The sequence below is a fragment of the Choloepus didactylus genome, chromosome 1 (genome assembly GCF_015220235.1).
Source record: "Choloepus didactylus isolate mChoDid1 chromosome 1, mChoDid1.pri, whole genome shotgun sequence".
NCBI classification, from domain to species: Eukaryota; Metazoa; Chordata; class Mammalia; order Pilosa; family Megalonychidae; genus Choloepus; species Choloepus didactylus.
Window position 1 is genome coordinate 169271456 of NC_051307.1, and position 18998 is coordinate 169290453.

At 33.5% G+C, this 18998-nt stretch overlaps 1 protein-coding gene across 4 annotated transcripts in view; it reads right to left on the bottom strand.

Annotated features, from left to right (window-relative positions):
• Positions 1-18998, bottom strand: part of TBC1D5 (TBC1 domain family member 5) — a 739731-nt gene that overhangs the window by 470987 nt on the left and 249746 nt on the right. For all 4 annotated transcript variants that reach the window (XM_037845606.1, XM_037845577.1, XM_037845586.1 and 1 more), the window contains one exon: positions 866-997. In XM_037845606.1, coding sequence (XP_037701534.1) covers positions 866-962 — 97 coding nt within the window. In that variant the 5' untranslated portion in view covers positions 963-997. The remainder of the gene's footprint in view (positions 1-865; positions 998-18998) is intronic.

Consider the following 18998-nt stretch of genomic DNA (forward strand, 5'->3'; position numbering starts at 1 on the left):
ATAGCAGACTTTGACATCAAAATAGATGGAAATAATAATTTCATTTGAAGCATACAAAATACATGTGAATCATTTTATTATTTATGATTTTTGAATTTCACAATCCTGATAAGATGCATTTCATGAGTAAAAAATTTATAATTAATCACGGAGTCAATGCAATTTATCAAGTATTTCATGGATTACTTAAAGATACAGATAAGGCTTCAAGAGTTCTCACAAATTCATTTCCAACTAAGAAACTGTGTTAGCACTATTATCATTAAGAATACTGAGAAAATAATAGAGTTCTGATACACACACATTTAATAAATTTTATAGGGTGTTTTAGACCCTGAATACAGTCTACCTTATTGTAAAAAACAATTTCTCTTTTAAGAATTTCAATGTATAGATCCTTAAAAGTATGAGACATTTTTCAGTTATTTAAAAAAATAAAAGGAGTATCAGGCAAATCTTTTATCCTGGAATAATATCAACTTGTTGGGGGGTGGGAGGCAGATGGAGGGGATGTATCCCTGCAAAACCAACATCAAAAGCTTAGGTTTCTTTAAAAGATATTTTGACAAACAGCATTTTGCATTTCAACATTCTTAGGCTGAAGTTATCATTTGGTTTGTGGTTTTAAAAAAAAGAATGACAGCACATTAAACATCTGACGAATGCTTCTGTGTATAATTGAAAGTTGACATTTTGTGATATTCATTAGCTTCAGAGTGCTCTACACACATCATAGAAATGTTTTTATAGTTGCCCTGCTCACCTTCATTGAGAGAATTATACACTTAAGGCAGTCAGAGCTAACTAGAGACCCTTCTGCTAGCTTTTTCAGTATCAGCAGAAAGCATCTGCACACAAAACTCACCTCTAGACTTGTCAGAATAGCTGGACAAGGGGTCAATGCCCACTTCTTGTTCTTCTGGCTGCAGAGGATGTCTCGGTTCAGATAAGGAATGATACATTGTTGGAACTGGTCAATGTCACCAAAAGTAACTATCTGGGAAATAAAAAATATAGAAAAAATGATAAATATTTTTCTTTCTGCTTTAACAGGAAATAAATACAAGACTGAAATGATTAAATGAGCATTACAGATATTAACAAATTTCTACAGGCTCCAGGGAGTGTTACCACACTTCAGTAAACATGCAAAGAAGAGAAAAGGGTGACGCAGAATTTCCATTTCAACAATTTCTCTCAAAATCTAAACTTTATTTGTAACCTTGAACTCAAAGTAAAATCACATTTATTTACAATAAACTTTCCAAATAAAGCTGAAGTGTTAAGTTAAAAAAAATTCTCACATTTACAACATCCTTTCGTTTTACTGCTAAAGTAATGAACATTCACAATAGAAACCCTCAAAATACAGAAAACATAGCAAATTAAAGTCATTCATAATTGCTTTAGCTAAATAAACCACTATTAACATTTCAGTTTATTACACATACCTTTTCTATCTTTGTTCTGGGTGTTTCAAATACATACATACATATATATAAACAGATTTTATAAATTCAACAAATACATATAGTTTTAATGTAAGCCATGAAGCTAAAATTCTGATAATATAATTTAACTTGCATATTTGTAGTCTGTGGTTTGAAAATGCCCATTTCATTATATAGCTACAATAATTTACGTAACCAATTCCTTATTAGTAAACCATTAATTTCAGTCGTTCAGCACTATAAACAGTCTCACAATGAATATCTTTTAGCAATATCCCTGTGTCACATCTATGATTAATTTTTTGGCAAAAATTCTTATAATTGTAATTGCTGGACCAAAACCTATATTTAAAAAATACGATTCTGTTACAAGTCTTGGCAAATTGTGCTCTAGAAAGAATTATACATAATGGAAGAGGAGGGAAATGAGAGGAAAAGGAAAGAAAGAAGGATAAATGGGAAAAGCAAGTCCAACAAAAATAGGTGACTAATTTTACAGGATATGGTCTCCATTTATGGAGGAAAGGTTAAGCCCAAGAATACACAAATCCTTGATTATCTTTTTCCAATACAAATGATCCTATTTTCTATTCACTTTCTCTCTAAAATCCCCACCCTCCCAGTTAGATGTTAATAAGTCTCCACACATTTCCTAACTTTTCTGTAAAGAAGGAAGGTATCACCCTAGGATTGTGGTTAAAATAACAGAAGCAGAGGGTTAGGCAAAACCAACACTATGAGAACACAGGAAACTTTGGTTGTCAACATTCACTGAGATTTCTAAAGACACAAATCTTAAATCCATAAAGACACAAATCTTAAATCAATCAGTATATATGAAGAACTTACTACTTACAGAACTCTGGGAAATATAATTAAGTAGAGGATAATGAAATATAGATAACCAATTATAATACAGAAGAAATTCTGATGAATTCTGTTGAACAAATGAATGAACAAATTAAGAAATAAAGTTCTTTATATGGAGCAGTAAAGATCACCAAACTCAAATGTCTAATGGGGTCAGGCAAAAGCATTATTAATTATAGTTAATATGTATTCAGCTTTGAATATAATCCCAAAACCATTCTAAATGCTTCATATATCCTCATTATTTCATTCTCCCAACAATTCTATGAGGTATCTTCATCACCTTTATATTCATTTTACCAAAGAAAAAACTGAGATACAGAAATATTAACTTTAGACAAGTAACATAATTAATAAGTAGTGAAGCCAGAATTTGATTCCTTATTATATGTCTCCAGAGCTCCTGGTTCTTTACTCCCTTAATATCTTTGGCTCTCAATGAGTCAAACAGGAAAACACACCAGGTATAAAAATAAGGGGTAGGGACAGGAGGGGAGAAGGACAGAAGTCTGTAAATAATTGGAAGCACCCTTTACTTTGCTTCAACTTTTTCAAGACTAGTTAAAAATCTTTACGAAATTTTCCTTGTAACTGTTGGCAAATAATTTAAATTGAAAAAGAAAAACTGTGTGGAAAAAATTGAACACGTTTCAAAATAGGAGTTGGCCAGTGGACAACTATTTTAATGTAAGATTCATATTCTTAATACAATTTGTTACACTGCTAAGATAAATAAACACTTCAAAATGCCTACTCCAAATTAACTGATTTCCTTAAGAATTAATATCTACGTGTAATTTTTTTCGCATCATTATCATACTTTCTTATTTTTAGAGTATACTTCCAATGATACAGGTTTCAAATATCTAAAAAATACAAATAAAGGTTTTTTTAAAAAACTCTTAAGAAATAGAAAAGTGACAAGCAAACTGATATCAGAGTTTATTTTAATCTTATCCTTTGCCTAGGCCATTACTTACTGTTTCTTTGTATATATTGTAAACTTTTGTTGAAACCTGGACATTTTTATATTTTAATGTATTATCACTGGAATTTAGACACTGAGACATCTATTTCTTGGACCTGTATCCAGCTAGTATTGTCACATAGCTTTCCTTGAATACCAGAAAGCTTTTAAGTGGTGATTTTCTTGATTCAACTCTTGAGCTATTAATGCAATACTTTAACTGTTTTCCGGAGCTTTGAAAAAGATGGCGGTTTTTTTAGTGCAATTTTATTGAGATACATTCACATATCAGATAATCACCCAAAATGTACAATCAAATGGTTCACAGTATCATCAATCATATACTTGCCCATTCAACACAATTTTTGAACATTTTCATTACTCCAAAAAAAAAATTAAAACAGAATAAAAAGAAAAAGAAACATCCCAAAACATCCCATCCCCTTTAATTGCCCCTATTGTCAGCTGTAAGGTTTTCACAATCACACAGTCACACCACATAAACTATAGCTATATAGTTAAACAATCATTTTCAAGAATCAAGGCTACTGGGTTGCAGTTCAACAGTTTCAGGAATTTCCAAATGCCATTATCTTTGATGTAATCTTGTGTGGGCAGACTTATCAGTGTTAATTAGATAGTAATTCTTTGAGTGTTTCCATGGAGATGTGCCCCACCCAACTGTGGGTGATGACTCTGATTGGATAATTTCCATGGAGGTGTTGGCCTGCCCATTCAAGGTGGGTCTGAATTAAACTACTGGAGCTCTATATAAGATCAGACAGAAGGAGCAAGCTGTACTACCAAGAGGGACACTTTGAAGAAAGCACAGGAGATGAAGATGAGAGTTTGAAGATTGCCGTTGAAAGCAGACTTTTGCTCCAGAGAAGCTGAGAGAGGACAAATATCCCAAGTGCAACTAAGAGTGACATTTTTGAGGAACTGCAGCCTAGAGAGGAACGTCCTGGAAGAAAGCCATTTGAAACCAGAACTTTGGAGCAGATGCCAGCCACATGCCTTCCCAGCTAACAGAGGTTTTCCAGACCCACTGGCCATCCTCCAGAGAAGGTACCCAATTGCTGATGTGTTACCTTGGACACTTTATGGCCTTAAGACTATAACTGTGTAACCAAATAAACCCCCTTTTATAAAAGCCAATCCATCTCTGGTGCTTTGCATTCCAGCAGCATTAGCAAACTAGAACACCTATTCTAATACACTAAATACTAAAAAGGAATATCTATATAATACATAAGAATAACCTCCAGAATAACCTCTTGACTACATCTGAAATCTCTCAGCCACTGAAACTTCATTTTATTTCATTTCTCTTCCCCTTTTTGGTCCAAGAAGGCTTTCTCAATCCCAGGATGCCAGGGCCAGGCTCATCTCCAGGAGTCATGTCCCACAGCCAGGGATATTTATACCCATGGGGCCCATGTTCCACAATGGGGAGAGGCGTTAGGGGGGAGGGTTGGGAGTGTTCAGTGAGTTTACCTGCAGAGTTGGCTTAAAGAGAGGTGCCAAATCTAGCCACACAAGACGTTCTCTGGGGGTGACACTTTGGCATAATTATAAGTAAGCTTAGTTTCTCCTTTGCAGGAATAGGTTTCCTAAAGGCAAATCCTAAGATAGAGGGCTTTGCCTATTAAATTGGTAGTCTCCAGTGTTTGTGAGAATATCAGGGATTCCCCAGGTTGGAGAAGTTTAACATTTCCAAATTTTTCCCCAGTCCGTCAAGGCTGCTTTGCAAATACTTGCCCAAATTACTCTGGGATGTATCAGAGCTTCACACTAACCTGTAAAAACCAACCAGATCTCACTATCTATAAAGGTTCCATGTAATTATTGCATTCAAATAAACTGACCATACAAGTTAAATTGGATAGAGTGCCATAGAAAATATAAATTTTGCACCAAACAAACATCTTTTCCTTTGGTCTCACACAGAAGTTAAACTTTCAAAACACAGTCAATATTATCCTTTACCCTTTAGTCTGATTTGCCTTAGTCCTCACCAGATCAGCTTCATTCATATCTCTAATTGGAGCCTGACATCTTTTTCAGCTTTTTTAACAGTTGCTGTATGAGCTAAAGCTGACTTGCATAGCTGCAGAACTCAAGCTATGAGCCTCAGGAGTCACACAAATACCAGAAGTTCCAGGGAATGACCAGGTTATACACAAAAAGCTGAGCATCTCAGAATTTATAAATAACCATAACAACTCAGGAATAGACGTGACTGACATAAGAGCTTACAATGTAGGAACCTTTACAATAAACCTTCCCCTGATAACCTATGCTCTCAAATTCAATTCTGAGAATTTGCACATTATATTTAGTCCATATTAGTGAGAAGACAATATTTGTCTTTTCATTTCTGGCTTATTTCACTCAACATACTGTCTTCAAGGTTCATTCACCTAGTTGTATGCCTCATAACGTCATTCTTTCTTGCAGCCCCTCAATATTCCATTCTATGTATACACCACAGTTTGCCCTTCTGTTCATCAGTCGACGTACCCTTCGGCTACCTCCATCCATTGCAAATCGTGAATACTGCCACCATAAACATGAGTGTGCAAATGTCCATTCCCGTGCCTGCTCTCAGTTCCTCCACATACATACCTAATAAATAATGGGATTGCAGGATCATATGGCAACCCTATATGTAGCCTCCTGTGGAACCACTACACTGCCCTTTAGATGGGCTGCACCATTCTACTTCCCTATCAACAGTGAAAAGGTGCATCTCTCTCTCCACATTTTCTCCAGCACTAATATCTTCCTGTTAATTTTTTAAAAAGTTTTTTCATTCACTCATCATACAACCCATAATAAGTAAACAATCCATGGTTCCTGATATAATCACATACTTACGCATCACCATCATAGATATGAGAACGTTTCCATTTTTTCCACAAAGAAAGAAGAGGGTAAAAAATGAAGAATAGAAAATAAAAAATAAAATAAAATGAAAAGGAGAAACAACAATAACAGCAAGAATCTCATATTCCTACCTTACATCCACCTCCTACTGAAATTTAGCTTCTGTATATTGCCTTTCTTACATTTCATGGAAGTATATTACAATATTACTGTTAACTATAGGCTAATTTGCATTGACTGTATTTTTCCAGATAACATCCCATTTTCAACACCTTGCAATGTTGACATTCATTCATTCTCCTTCATGTAAAAGTATTCTTATATTTGTACATTTAATCACCAACATTGCCCACTCTAGGTTTCACTATGTTATGCAGTCCCAGTCCTTAGCTCTATCTTTCTTTCTGGTGTCAAACATGCCCCTAGCCTTCTTCTTTCAACCATATTCACACTCAGCTTTGTTCAGTGTACTTACAATATTGTGCTACCATTTACCATTTTGTCTTTTGGATTTTATACGCCCTATCCTTATTTTATTTTTATTTTTTTCCTCTCTCGCTCTCTTTTTACCCTTACTGATAGTCTTCATTTCTATACTCTTCTCCAGACCTCTCTTTTCTGTCTTTTCCTGTCTGCCTGTAGTGCTCTCTTTTATATTTCTAAACACTAAAGACTGAGAAGTCTCTTGTTCACACTCAGTGTCCGTTTGTCTGAAAAGATTTTAAACTGACCCTTGGTTTTGAAGGACAATTTTGCTAGATATAGAATTCCTGGTTGGCAGTTTTTCTCTTTTGATATCTTAAATATATCATACCTCTGTCTTCTTGCCTCCATGGTTTCTGCTGAGAAATCCACACAGTCTCTCTTACTGAGCTTCCCTTGTATGTGACAGACGGCTTTTCTCTTGCTGTTTTCAAAATTCTCTCTTTGTCTTCAACATTTGACAATCTGCTTACTAAGTGTCTTGGAGTCAGTCTACTCAGATCTATTCTGTTCAGGGTATGCTGCACTTCTTGGATCTGTAGCTTTATGCCTTTCATTAGGGATGGGAAAGTTTCAGTAGTTATTTGCTCCATTATTCTTTCTGCCCAATTATTCTTTCTGCCCCCTTCCCCTTCTCTTCTCCTTCTGGGACACCCATGACACATATATTTGTGCACTTCATGTTGTCATTCAATTCCCTGAGACCCTGCTCATATTTTCCATTCTTTTCCCTTTTTGTGTGTAGGATTTCAGATGGTCTGCCCTCTAGTTCACTAATCCTTTCTTCTACTTCTTCAAATCTGCTGTTTTAAGTCTCCATTGTGTTTTTCATCTCTTCTATTGTAACTTTAATTCCCATAAGTTCCACCATTTGTTTTTCCAAATTTTTGAGTTCTACTTCATGTTCGCCCAATGTCTTCTTTATCTCCTTCATCTCTTTTATCATTTCTTCCCTCAACTCGATTTCTTGAATTGATTTAGCATGTTTGTTTGAACATCATTAATTAGTTGTTTCAATGTCTGTATCACACTTGAGGTGTAAGTTTGTTCCTGTGACTGGGTCATATCTTCGTGTTTCCTAGTGTGACTTGTAGCTTTTTGTTGGTGTCTAGGCATCTGGTCTCCTTGATTAGTTTATTCTAGAGGTAGCATTTCCCTCTTTTACCCAGAGTTTACTTGTTGACTGGCTTTATGCACTATCTGTTCTTTGGCATTCAGTTCAAGTTTTTCTAGATCGCTAGCACAGCAGCTCTTATTATCCTGGTTCTTGCCCTACCTATACGAAATTTTTGTTTTTTGTGTGTGTGTGTGTGAGGAGTGTCTACCCAAATATGATTGAATCCAATCAGATTTTACCACACCAAATAGGATCAGGACTCAGGAGGAGGGTATAATCAGTATCAAGTTTCCCTGTGGATGAGACCCAGCAGGTTTCCAGACTTCCCTGTGAAGCCTAGCAGGTGGCGCTTGTCAGCCTGCAGGTCCTCACTGGCATAAAGAGGTGCAGTGCATTTAATTCTCTGCAGATCCTGCCCCTGTCTGGTTGAGGCAGAGATAATAGAGGTAGAAAGCAAGCTTAAGCTGTTTCTTTCTTTCCTCTCCCCCACCCCCCCATCCCTGGGGTCTGAATTCTTTGAAGGAAGTCCATCACTTGAGCTGGGATTACCCACCCCCAACACATACTTTTTTGGGGCAAATACACCCTTTAGGGAAGTATCTCCTTCCTTTGACTCCTTACTTTGTCTCTTAGACCAATCTTAACTCCACCCTTGCCTGGGTCAGCACTGACAAATGAAAATGCCTGAGGCTTTCTCTAATGAGCTACTTAGAATAGTTTTTATAAAAAGAAAAAACAAATGAAAGAAAAAAATCCCCTTTTCAGAGCCAGTCCCCAGCCTCCAAGGTTTACCAGTCAAGAGCCAGAGTTGGTACCTGGCTCTATGTGCCCCTTTTCTTGGGGCAAAGCCATTTTCCAGTATTCTGTGCTTGGTCAACTCCAAAAGCCTCTGTTTTGTTTTTTGTTTTTTGGGTTTTTGTTTGTTTGTTTGTTTGTTCGTTTTGCCATCAGCCCTGCCTCCTCTCCACTGCAAGAAACCTCGGTGACTTTCCTGCTTTCTCCACGTTTATCTGTGCTCATAGCTTGTATTCAGTAGACCAAATTTGTTAATTAATACTGCTTCTGGAGCTTGGTTGAGCTACCTTCCCTTGCTCCCAGGAGAGACTGCTTCTTTTTCCCCCAGGGAAGTGTTCCAACTCAGCCTGCCATGTCAGTGGGTGAGGAATGCCAGCTCTAAAGTTTGGGGATTTACTTACTGTTCTATGCTGCAATCCTGGTCCTTCCACCTATCCCAGACTGGTGTACAATGTGTGTGTAGTCACAGATGTCCCCCAACAGTTGTTCAGACTATTTACTAGTTGTTCCTGGCTATTTACTGGCTGCTCTAGAGGACTAACTAAATTCCACACCTCCCTATGCCACCATCTTGCCCCACCCCTACTGAGAAAGATGTTTCTGCCAGTTCTTGCTGGTTGTTCCAAGCTTCTGTAGGGTGAAAGAGCCCTGCAGCATCTCACTCTACCATCTTGATTATGGCAGGTCAAAGTTTATTTTAAAAAGAAACATTAAAGAAAAATAAATTCCTATCTTTCCATAGTTAAAATATTCTACAACATAATGATGTCCATATAATCATTCAAATGCTAAAGGATATTCATCAGAGAAAGTTAGGTTCAGGAAGTCAGTGAGTTTGACTTAATGATAATTCTTTAGAAATCCACAATACAAGTCTATGGTAACACCCAATAACCAGAATTCAAAATTAGCCAAACACACCAGTCTACAACCATTCTATCCAATCACGCATCCATTACATTCTTACTCTCTGTTTATATCTATAGAAGGAAACTAATTCCCTTAAGCCCTTTTCTAATTTGAAAAAAAAAAACAAAAAAACATGCAAAAAAAAAAAAAAAAAAAAACCTAATAAGTAATAATGAGCTGTTTTCAAGAAATCTATTGAAGAAAAACTTTGGATAATGTTCTCACCTTTCTTTTAATTATGAGTTTAAATGATAATTTAATTCAAAAGTAACTTGTTAAGTAGTTCTTTTTTGTTTCTTTGTTGTTTTGTAAATGTAAAACGTTATTTATGCTTTCTAGAATATGAAAAAATTGTATACGTTACTGCTGTGATTACCCTATAAAATCATAATATTGCTTTTGAATATGAAGTCATTTTCTTAAGAATTTTCCAATTTGTGTTTTGTGAATATACCAACAAGACAAATATTTGACTACTACAAAGCAAAATAGGAAATACCTTTCAACAAATGTGTCTATATTTATTTTAATCATTATTATGAATAATTTTTTAACCTATAAATATCAGACTGTAATAAAATATTTGCTAAAATTTTCAAATAAAGAATTAAGGATTATTAGGGGGGGTCTAAAATTTTTAAGATAATCATTGTCAAACTCAAAATAGCATAAGCATTTTGAAATTGACAATGGTACTTAAATTTTATATCTGTATTACAAACCCAGACTTCCATTCTTGATAGTCCTTCAACTTCTCTACAGAGAAGCTAGATATATAGACAGGAAAACATATTAAGACCAAAATATATTAATACCAAAAATATGTATCTTACTAAACGACTACTCAAAACCATAATTGATGGATTTCAATTCTATAAATGATGCCTGACTCTAGAATTTCCTTTACTGACAAAAATGGTACCCAAGAATTAAAACAAAGACAATCTCATTTTTCTAATTCAGAAAAAAACATACATCATCCCTTTGCCACACTTAAAAATAAGTTAAATTCTCCTGCTTCACGTGAACTAAGATTCAAAAAACCCAAAATTGGTTTTGTACTATAGTTTTAATGCTAAACAGGTCACTGGAGTTGACTAATTAGGCTGAAATTCACATTTAAAACCCAAGACTCAAAGACAATTGTTCTGGTTTCACAAGTCTGTCCCTTGTAATATCAAAGCTTAAGGTAAAAGTGATCTCTCTGAAAGAAGGGACATCTTATGAAAATAGTGAACAGGCAGTATATTTAATGAAATGGTAAGATTTTAGCACTAAAGCTTAAAGAAAGTTTTAAAGTATATTAAATAAAATGTCAAAACAATATTTTTTTATATACATAAAATGAAGCAATACAAGCATTCTATAAGTGAAAAGGTTAAATTATTAGCATTGTACAAACAAAATCATAGGTTCATTGAATAACATCTTCTTTTAAAATGATGTGTATAAACAGGGCCTCTAGAAAAATAATTTATTCCCTATGAATCCGAAGTTCTATGTATTCAGCTTATATTAATTCCTTCATTGTTTGCAATACTTTATGTAAAGGATTAGCATTCTGAATTCTGTCATTCTAAAGACATCCATATTAAGCAAAGCTCATATAAGCACAGTTCATTCATTTAAATTCTCAACGAAAGGTAAAATTAAAAGTCAAATGCTGAAATGATAGAGTAATATTATTTTATATAAAGACACTGCCTGTAAGAAAAGCATACCAAAGAGCTTAAATGGACTAGTTTAAGGGTGTGATTATGAAAAAAAAGGGATGACAGAACATGAATAAATATCTGTTTTAGGTATATAACCTGAATCTTGGCAACAAAAGCAAATTTCTTTGATAGAAGCTATTATTTTCATAATAAAGAGAGAGTAACTGAACAGTATGTGTAGAATCGAAAAAAAGAACTTCTTGTTTTATTAAAACAACATTTATTTAGAATGTTGGCAGCCATAGGTGAATTAGATTGTGGAAAATAATGTTCTAAAGTATTAATTACTAAAACTGGGAAGAAGATAAGGAAGGAAGAAGGAAGAAAGGAAAGAGAGATAGAAGAGAGAAAGTAAACAAAGAAAAGGGATAGAAATAAAGTTCTATTTTTAACTTCTGTCAATCTTTAATGACTTAAATAACTTCTGTCAATCTTTAATGACTTAAATAACTTTAAGTTAATTAAGTATTAAAATCAATCTTCTGAAAGTCTTAATATTTAATATTGTTAGATTGTATATCAAAGTAGTTTATCATTTATTTACTCCAAACCTTTCCAGAATACTTCATTTGACAACAGGGGGTCTGTTTCTCACAAGACAAATGCATTTACAATGGCAAGTAAATTATATATAAGGGCATTTGTCTTAATACATGTCATTCAATATTAAATATCACCCATTGGTAACACCCTGAAATCCTAATTCATTTTTACTAACCACACAATTGAACTACTATTCAAGTGTTGCCTATTAAATAAATGTAGGACTACACTAAGGGTCTACATACTAGGAACAATGATCAAAAGAAAACTAAAATCAACTTAATTCTATAATTTTCATGCTATCAGAACAAGATGTTTGGGGCAAACTATCCATTACAAATTTAAAATACTAGATTCATAAACAATATAAAAGAGTAGAAATATGCAGATTATGAGAGGTTGACAGTTGGGCATAAATATTTTATATTACAAACTAAGAATATATTTGGCCTTTCACTATCAAATGCTACAAACTCATAGAAAATAGCAGTTGTGACCACATAAACAAACCAAGATCAAATTGATCATTAAAAAGAATCAAACTGGTCTAAGAGAAAGTTCACCACACTATATCCTCTTATGATTTCAGAGTTCTCTCAAACAGATGCTTAAGATGCAAATATTGGGGGACTGGCTTGGCCTCGTGACCAAACCCTTCATTATACAGCCTTACAAAAATATTTCCAATTGTTACTTTCCGTATTTCATATAAATACCACCTCCTAGACACTAAACTATTCATTCTGGCTTTCATAACATCAAGATTAATACAACTGGAAGAATGAATATTTGTAAAGAGAAAACAAAAATAATAATTTGGCTAATTATATTAAACTAATGATAATTAGAAAAATAAATAATGGACATTCTTCATATAAGCATGAAATCAAGTAAAACATTCTGTCAAAACAAAGAAAACCTTCCTTTGGTCTGTGGCAATCATAGCAGGGTGTTTTCAGGAGCAAATGACCAGCTAAGGGGAGATCCTTCTAAAAGTCCATGCAGATCTGACATTTATCCCTTGGCTATGAGTAAGTGGTGGGGCTAGGAAACCTAAAGACACTTCGGTACTTAAAGAATACTTAATTTAATTAAAATACTTTTAATTAAATAATAATAAAATACTTTTAATTAAATAATAATAAAATAGCAGCAAACATAGCATTTATTAAGAAGTGAGCATTTTATACATATGAACTCATTTAAACCTCACAACAACCCTATGAAGTAGATACTAGTATCCTCTTTTACAGATGAGGAAACGACAGAGATATAAAAGGAAATTTTTCAAGGTCATACAGCTATTAGTGGCAAAACCACTTAAATCCATAATTGATGGATTTCAGTTCTATAAACGATATGTCTCTAGAATTTCCTTGACTGATAAAAATGGTATCCAAAGAATTTTTAAAAAATAACAAAATGAAGACAATCTCATTTTTTCTAATTCAGAAGAAACACAGCAATATACCTTCCAAAACCTGAGAAAGGAGACATCCTCCTTTGCTACACTTTAAGAATAACTGTTATACTCACCTGCTTTAACATGAACTTGAAGTTCTTATGAACTCAATTTACATGAACTCAAAATTCATGTTAAGGTGGTAGATGTAGTTAAAATCCTTTAGATGGCACATGACAAATAACTGATGTTTAGAAAATCATGTTATAACACAAATGTTGTCATTCACTTACTTTACTTAAGCATTCCTTGAAAAACCACTTCTATTGTTTCCATAACAGTTATCCATACCCTATGTAGCTCTTAGCTTACTTAGCTTATCACACTTTAAATTTAAAGCAGACTGTGTGTTCCTTGATGGCATTAGAAGGTGGCTTTTCACTCCTTTTTACCACCCCCCCCCAATAGTATGTAGATATTAACAGGAATACAAACCTTTTAATGAATTAATTAGAAAGACCCAACACAATGATAAATGTGGTTCACACTACTGATAAGCTAAGCTTAAACATCACCTTGTGCAGTGCTTATTCTCCACAGCGGTATATCTATACCACAGAATAAGGAGTTTGAGCAGGTTGTGACTGTAAGACAGTACTGGGCAATAATGCCAGTAGTTACAATAGAAAGTGCTAAATTTGTTCTTTCTGTCAAGAGGATTTATGTAGATTCTTCTTATAGAGGAAAGGCATATAATGGGAGACTTCAGTGGAAATGCACTAGAGGTACATGAAAAATGTTAACTATTTGAATTTCCAAGTACTCTTCAGTATATTGCAAAACATGGAATAGTATTTCAATGACAAAAAATAGAGTTTGAAGGTATTTTAGAACAATTGGTTTATATTTGACATAAAGTAGCCAATATCTTTGTGGCTAATTTTTTAAGTCAATTTTATTAAAAGTACATATGAAAACACAAACAGCTATAATATATAACTAACTCTACTTCTACTTTGTTTTGTTTTGAAAACAAAAAAATTAATTTTTATTTTTATTTCAATTATCTATCTTCTGAAGAAATTAAAGTATAGATAAAGGATAGCATTTTTGTGAAGAAACAAACTATATCTATTTTTTAATTCCATATAATACCTACCTCATGACTGGCATGAGGATTAAATAAGACTATAGGTGGGAACACACGCCAAAATCTGCTTTGTACTTCTCGAATGATCCTTGCAGTAGTTAACAGATGACAATAATTATCATTTAAAAATTCTTCATAAGATGACATCCTTTTAAGGTTATATTGATATTGCAATTAAATAAAAGATGGTACAGACTATAAACAGAGAGTAGGAAACAATGAGAAGAGATGTGAAAGGACATTCCTGGCAGAGGAAGTACCATGTGCAAGCACTCAGGGGAAAGAGAAAGCATAAACATTGCATTCACAGTGTGCAAAGAGCTAGACTTGGCTTTGTCTATACTCAGGCTTGGGAAGTAGAAACTAGAAAGCATGGCTTATAGACCATATTTCAAGATTCTGAGACTTGTTCTAAAGACAATGGAAACCACTAAATAATTCTGAATACAGAGAAAGAGACATCTGCTGCTTCTCCACATTTAATCTTTCTTCAGCTATACCAAACTGCACAACTCAATACTTTTCATATTTGGGTCCCTTGGACCAGTACAACTTTTCTCATCTTCTTTGCCAAACCAACTACCAAATTCTACTTGACCCTTAAGATTTGGTCTAAAAGTCACTTTTCCCCAACATTCCTTCCCCCAATTTTATTCAGATGCCCTCTACACCTTGTGCCTACTCCACTCTAATGTGTACCATTTTTAAGTATAATGGTTGTTTTCCACCAACTTTTACTCTTTTTTCATCTATACTCCAAGCCACTGTAGCACACAGAGCACTTAAAATAATCATTTATTCAACGAATCAATAAAAACCAAAAAATACACAAGGAATCCCACAGTATAATTCCAAGATAGGGAGATTAACTGAGGTATACTTGCTCCTTTACGCAAGCATTAAAATTGAAATGATTTAAAAAAGCCTCATAGTATGGGATAGGAAGATAACAACTTAGATTACATTCAGCAATAACATCTGAGCTATCTACCATACTACTTTTAAAAATTATTCCATAAATATGACCTAAAACTCACGTTTCACAAATACGTATCGAGCACCTAACCAGGAATCAAGCACTGCAAAACATATCAAGATATCAAATGAAAATTCAACAAGCAGTGATCTCAAATTTATATTCTAGATGAAAATTACTGCAATGATACTATATGTTACAATAGCACTGAAATGTACCATTCACTTTCAACCTTAACTTTGGACTCACACATCAGATAAACTATAGATTACTCAGAATGTTTTCTTTTCCATGAAATTAAAAACCTTTCTGAAATGTCAGCCTTGAACATCATAAAATTATTCAGAATGATGAGGAAACAGGTTTATAGTGCATATAAATACGAGAGCATATTAGACTGCATTTAATTACCAGTTCAAACAACAACCTGATATAACCTTTGACAAGTAAAATAAATGTTCTGAATAATTTAACTAAAGCAAACATTTGCTGTTAATGCTAGCTAAATATAGTAAGAGCTGCAAAGAGAGGGGAAAGAGAAATGAAGAGAAGGGGAAAGAGAAAGGGAGATGAAAATTTTTAAAATTATTATTACGATCTGTAACAGTTCAAGGAAATATGATTTTTCAATGAATTTAATTCACATAAAAGAGCAAACTCAGTAGAACAAAGTTACTTTATACATATTCAGATAACAAAACAATTAGAATTCATTAAATAGTTCATTCTTTCAGTCAATAAAAATTACCTACCATGGGAACAGAAAAATCTAGGTATAGATGAATCAGAGTACAATCAGCCACCTTCATGAAGGGGCTCAAATTCTAGAAATAGCCCAGAAAAATGGGTTAGCAGACTTAGCAAAAATCAAAGCAAACATGCAAAGAAAAACAAGTCAGGCTCATCCCCGGGACTGAGAAATCTTCTTGACCAAAAGGGGGAAGAGAAATGAAAAAAAATAAAATTTCAGTGGCAGAGAGATTTAAAATGGAGTCAAGAGGTCATTCTGGAGGTTATTCTTATGCATTATATAGATATCCCTTTTAAGTTTATAGTGTATTGGAATAGCTAGAAGGAAATAACCTGAAACTGTTGAACTGCAACCCAGTAGCCTTGATTCTTGAAGACAATCGTTTACTTTGTATCTTACATGATATGACTGTGTGATTGTGAAAACCTTGGGGCTCAAACTCCCTCTATCCAGTGTATGGACAGATCTGTAGAAGAACGGGAACAAAAATTAAATGAATAAGGGGGGATGGGATGTTTTGGGTATTCTTCTTTACTTGTATTTTTTATTCTTACTTTTTTTTGGAGTAATGAAAATGTTCAAAAACTGGTTTTAGTGATGAATGCACAACTATATGATGGTACTGTGAACAAGATTATACACTATGGATGATTGTAGGATATGTAAATATATTTCAATAAAACTGAATTGAAAAAAAAATCAGGATGCCCAGTTTTGAATTTCAGAAAAACAAAGCAAAATATAACTGACAGTATAAATTATTCATTGTTTAATAATTTTTAAATTCTTTGAAATTCAAATGTAACTGGACATCCGTATTTTATCTAGCAAGTGTACCAGTAGACAAATGAAGAGAAAAATAGGTGGTGTGTCTAAGGAGCTCTAGAATTAAATGAGATCAAAACTCTTGAAAGGAGTCATACAAAAACAGGGAAGAGTCATGCTTTTTCCAGGAAAGATGCAAATAACCAAGCCTCAAAGGAACTTGTTTCCTTAAGAGAAGGAGCTGTAAAGAAATAATAAACAAACAAACTTCTTAATGGAAACTATCAACTATCAAATGGCAGAAAAATGAAACATCCTGACAAAAATCCAAGAACCACTGAGAATGCTGTTGCATGGGGGAGATTCAGAATATAAAACTATTCTTACTATATTGTGATTATTATCTTTAAACCTGAGAAACATAGGTGCACTAAGAAAAAGACAATACAAAAACAAATGTACTTTGTTAATTTGTTGAAACTACTCTTATACAAATACATACCTATTTCATTGTAATGTAAATGAAATGTTAACAAATATGCATAATCCTGAATATGACTCTAAAATCTGATAAGCTGAATGTGCTCCTAAATTTTAAAAAATTATTTGACAATATGTAGTGTGAACAATACATGTTATACTCCATATGAAATTGCCAATTATATTGATTTGTAACTCCAAAATGACTAGCTTATTTGCTCATGGAGTAGAAGCTTCTATATACTTGGGGACAAGAATTAAGAAGCCTCAGTATGGAAGTACAACTAGTTTCAACTGTAATAGGAAACCATCAGTATTTACAGACACAAGAAATCACCAAGCCCCCAAATTTGATTACATTCAAATACATACAAACTTTATGACTTATAACAGAAAATGACAGTCTTTTAAAATATTAGAATTTACTGTAAGATAATGAATTTGAGTTTCAATGGAAAGTGATCTGATTTGAGGGTTTCCACCCAGAATCTCTGATATCCATTCTGATTGTAATGGTTCTATTTTTTTTCACAAAAGAGATTTTATCGAAATATTTTCTAACATCAAACCATTTAGATGTCCACTGTAAGAAAACCGACATATACGTACAGCTTAAAAAATGGAAAAATCATAGGCTATCAAAATGAGAATAATGCTGTTTAGATTGTTGTGAGAGAGAAGGTTTAAAACACTGACAAAACGAAAGAAGGATATAGAAGAAAGGGCTAATTATAAAAGGCCAAACTTCAATACATGGTGCTCAAGTAATATCCTGATGTCACAAAACATAAGGACTCCATGGGTACCCTCAAAGAATTTTCTAAGATACTAATAAATACTAAAAAAAAACATAATAATTCCATGAACTCCATGAATAACAGACACAGGCCTAGAAGGGTTTATGAAAGGATGCAATTAACAAAACTGAATACACAAAAAATGATGTGGGTACACACGGACTAAAAGGAGGTACAGAGGTCCTATCTCAAACCCAGAGGACTTTATTAATGAAATACCTCTTCTCTGTCAATACACTTGGACAGAAGATAGTAGTGTGCTACTTACAAAACTTCATTGAATGCCCCACCAAAAAAAAATATTTAAAAGGTAAGTAACTGAATTACAAAGTTCTACAACCCCTGCTATACTAACTTAAATAAAATTATTACATAAATAACTTTTAAAACTTTGATAATCTATGCCTAACTCTCATTAAACAATTTAAAATAGATGATACATCATGCCATGATTTGTCATCTGTAAAACAATGACACAGAATTTGGAATTTCAACATGCTATGTATGTACTATTACATAAATTGATACCTGAAGGCTCTGAAAACTGTTTAAGGACTGGAAATTTTGTCTTGTTTTCTGAAGGAAATAAACTGGATCAGACATTTAAAGTGATATTATTATGAAGTACTTTTTTCCTATAAAAATAAAGGTTCTCAAAACCAGATGATAATTTCCACAAAGTTCAAATAGATCCAGTTTCATTTACATACATTTTTACAATGCCTTCCTTAGCAAATACATGTTTTTAAGCTATAACTTTAAAAACTATAAATAGTATAATAAAAGCTAAATCTCAGAAGTCAAGTAGATTAAGGGAGCCAGTTATTTTTTAACATAGTAAGAAGAATCTGCCCAAGTAATGTGAAGCTCTGTTTTGATAAATATTTGCAGATCACTAGTTACGTACCGGTGATAAATATATGTAGAGTAGTAAACTT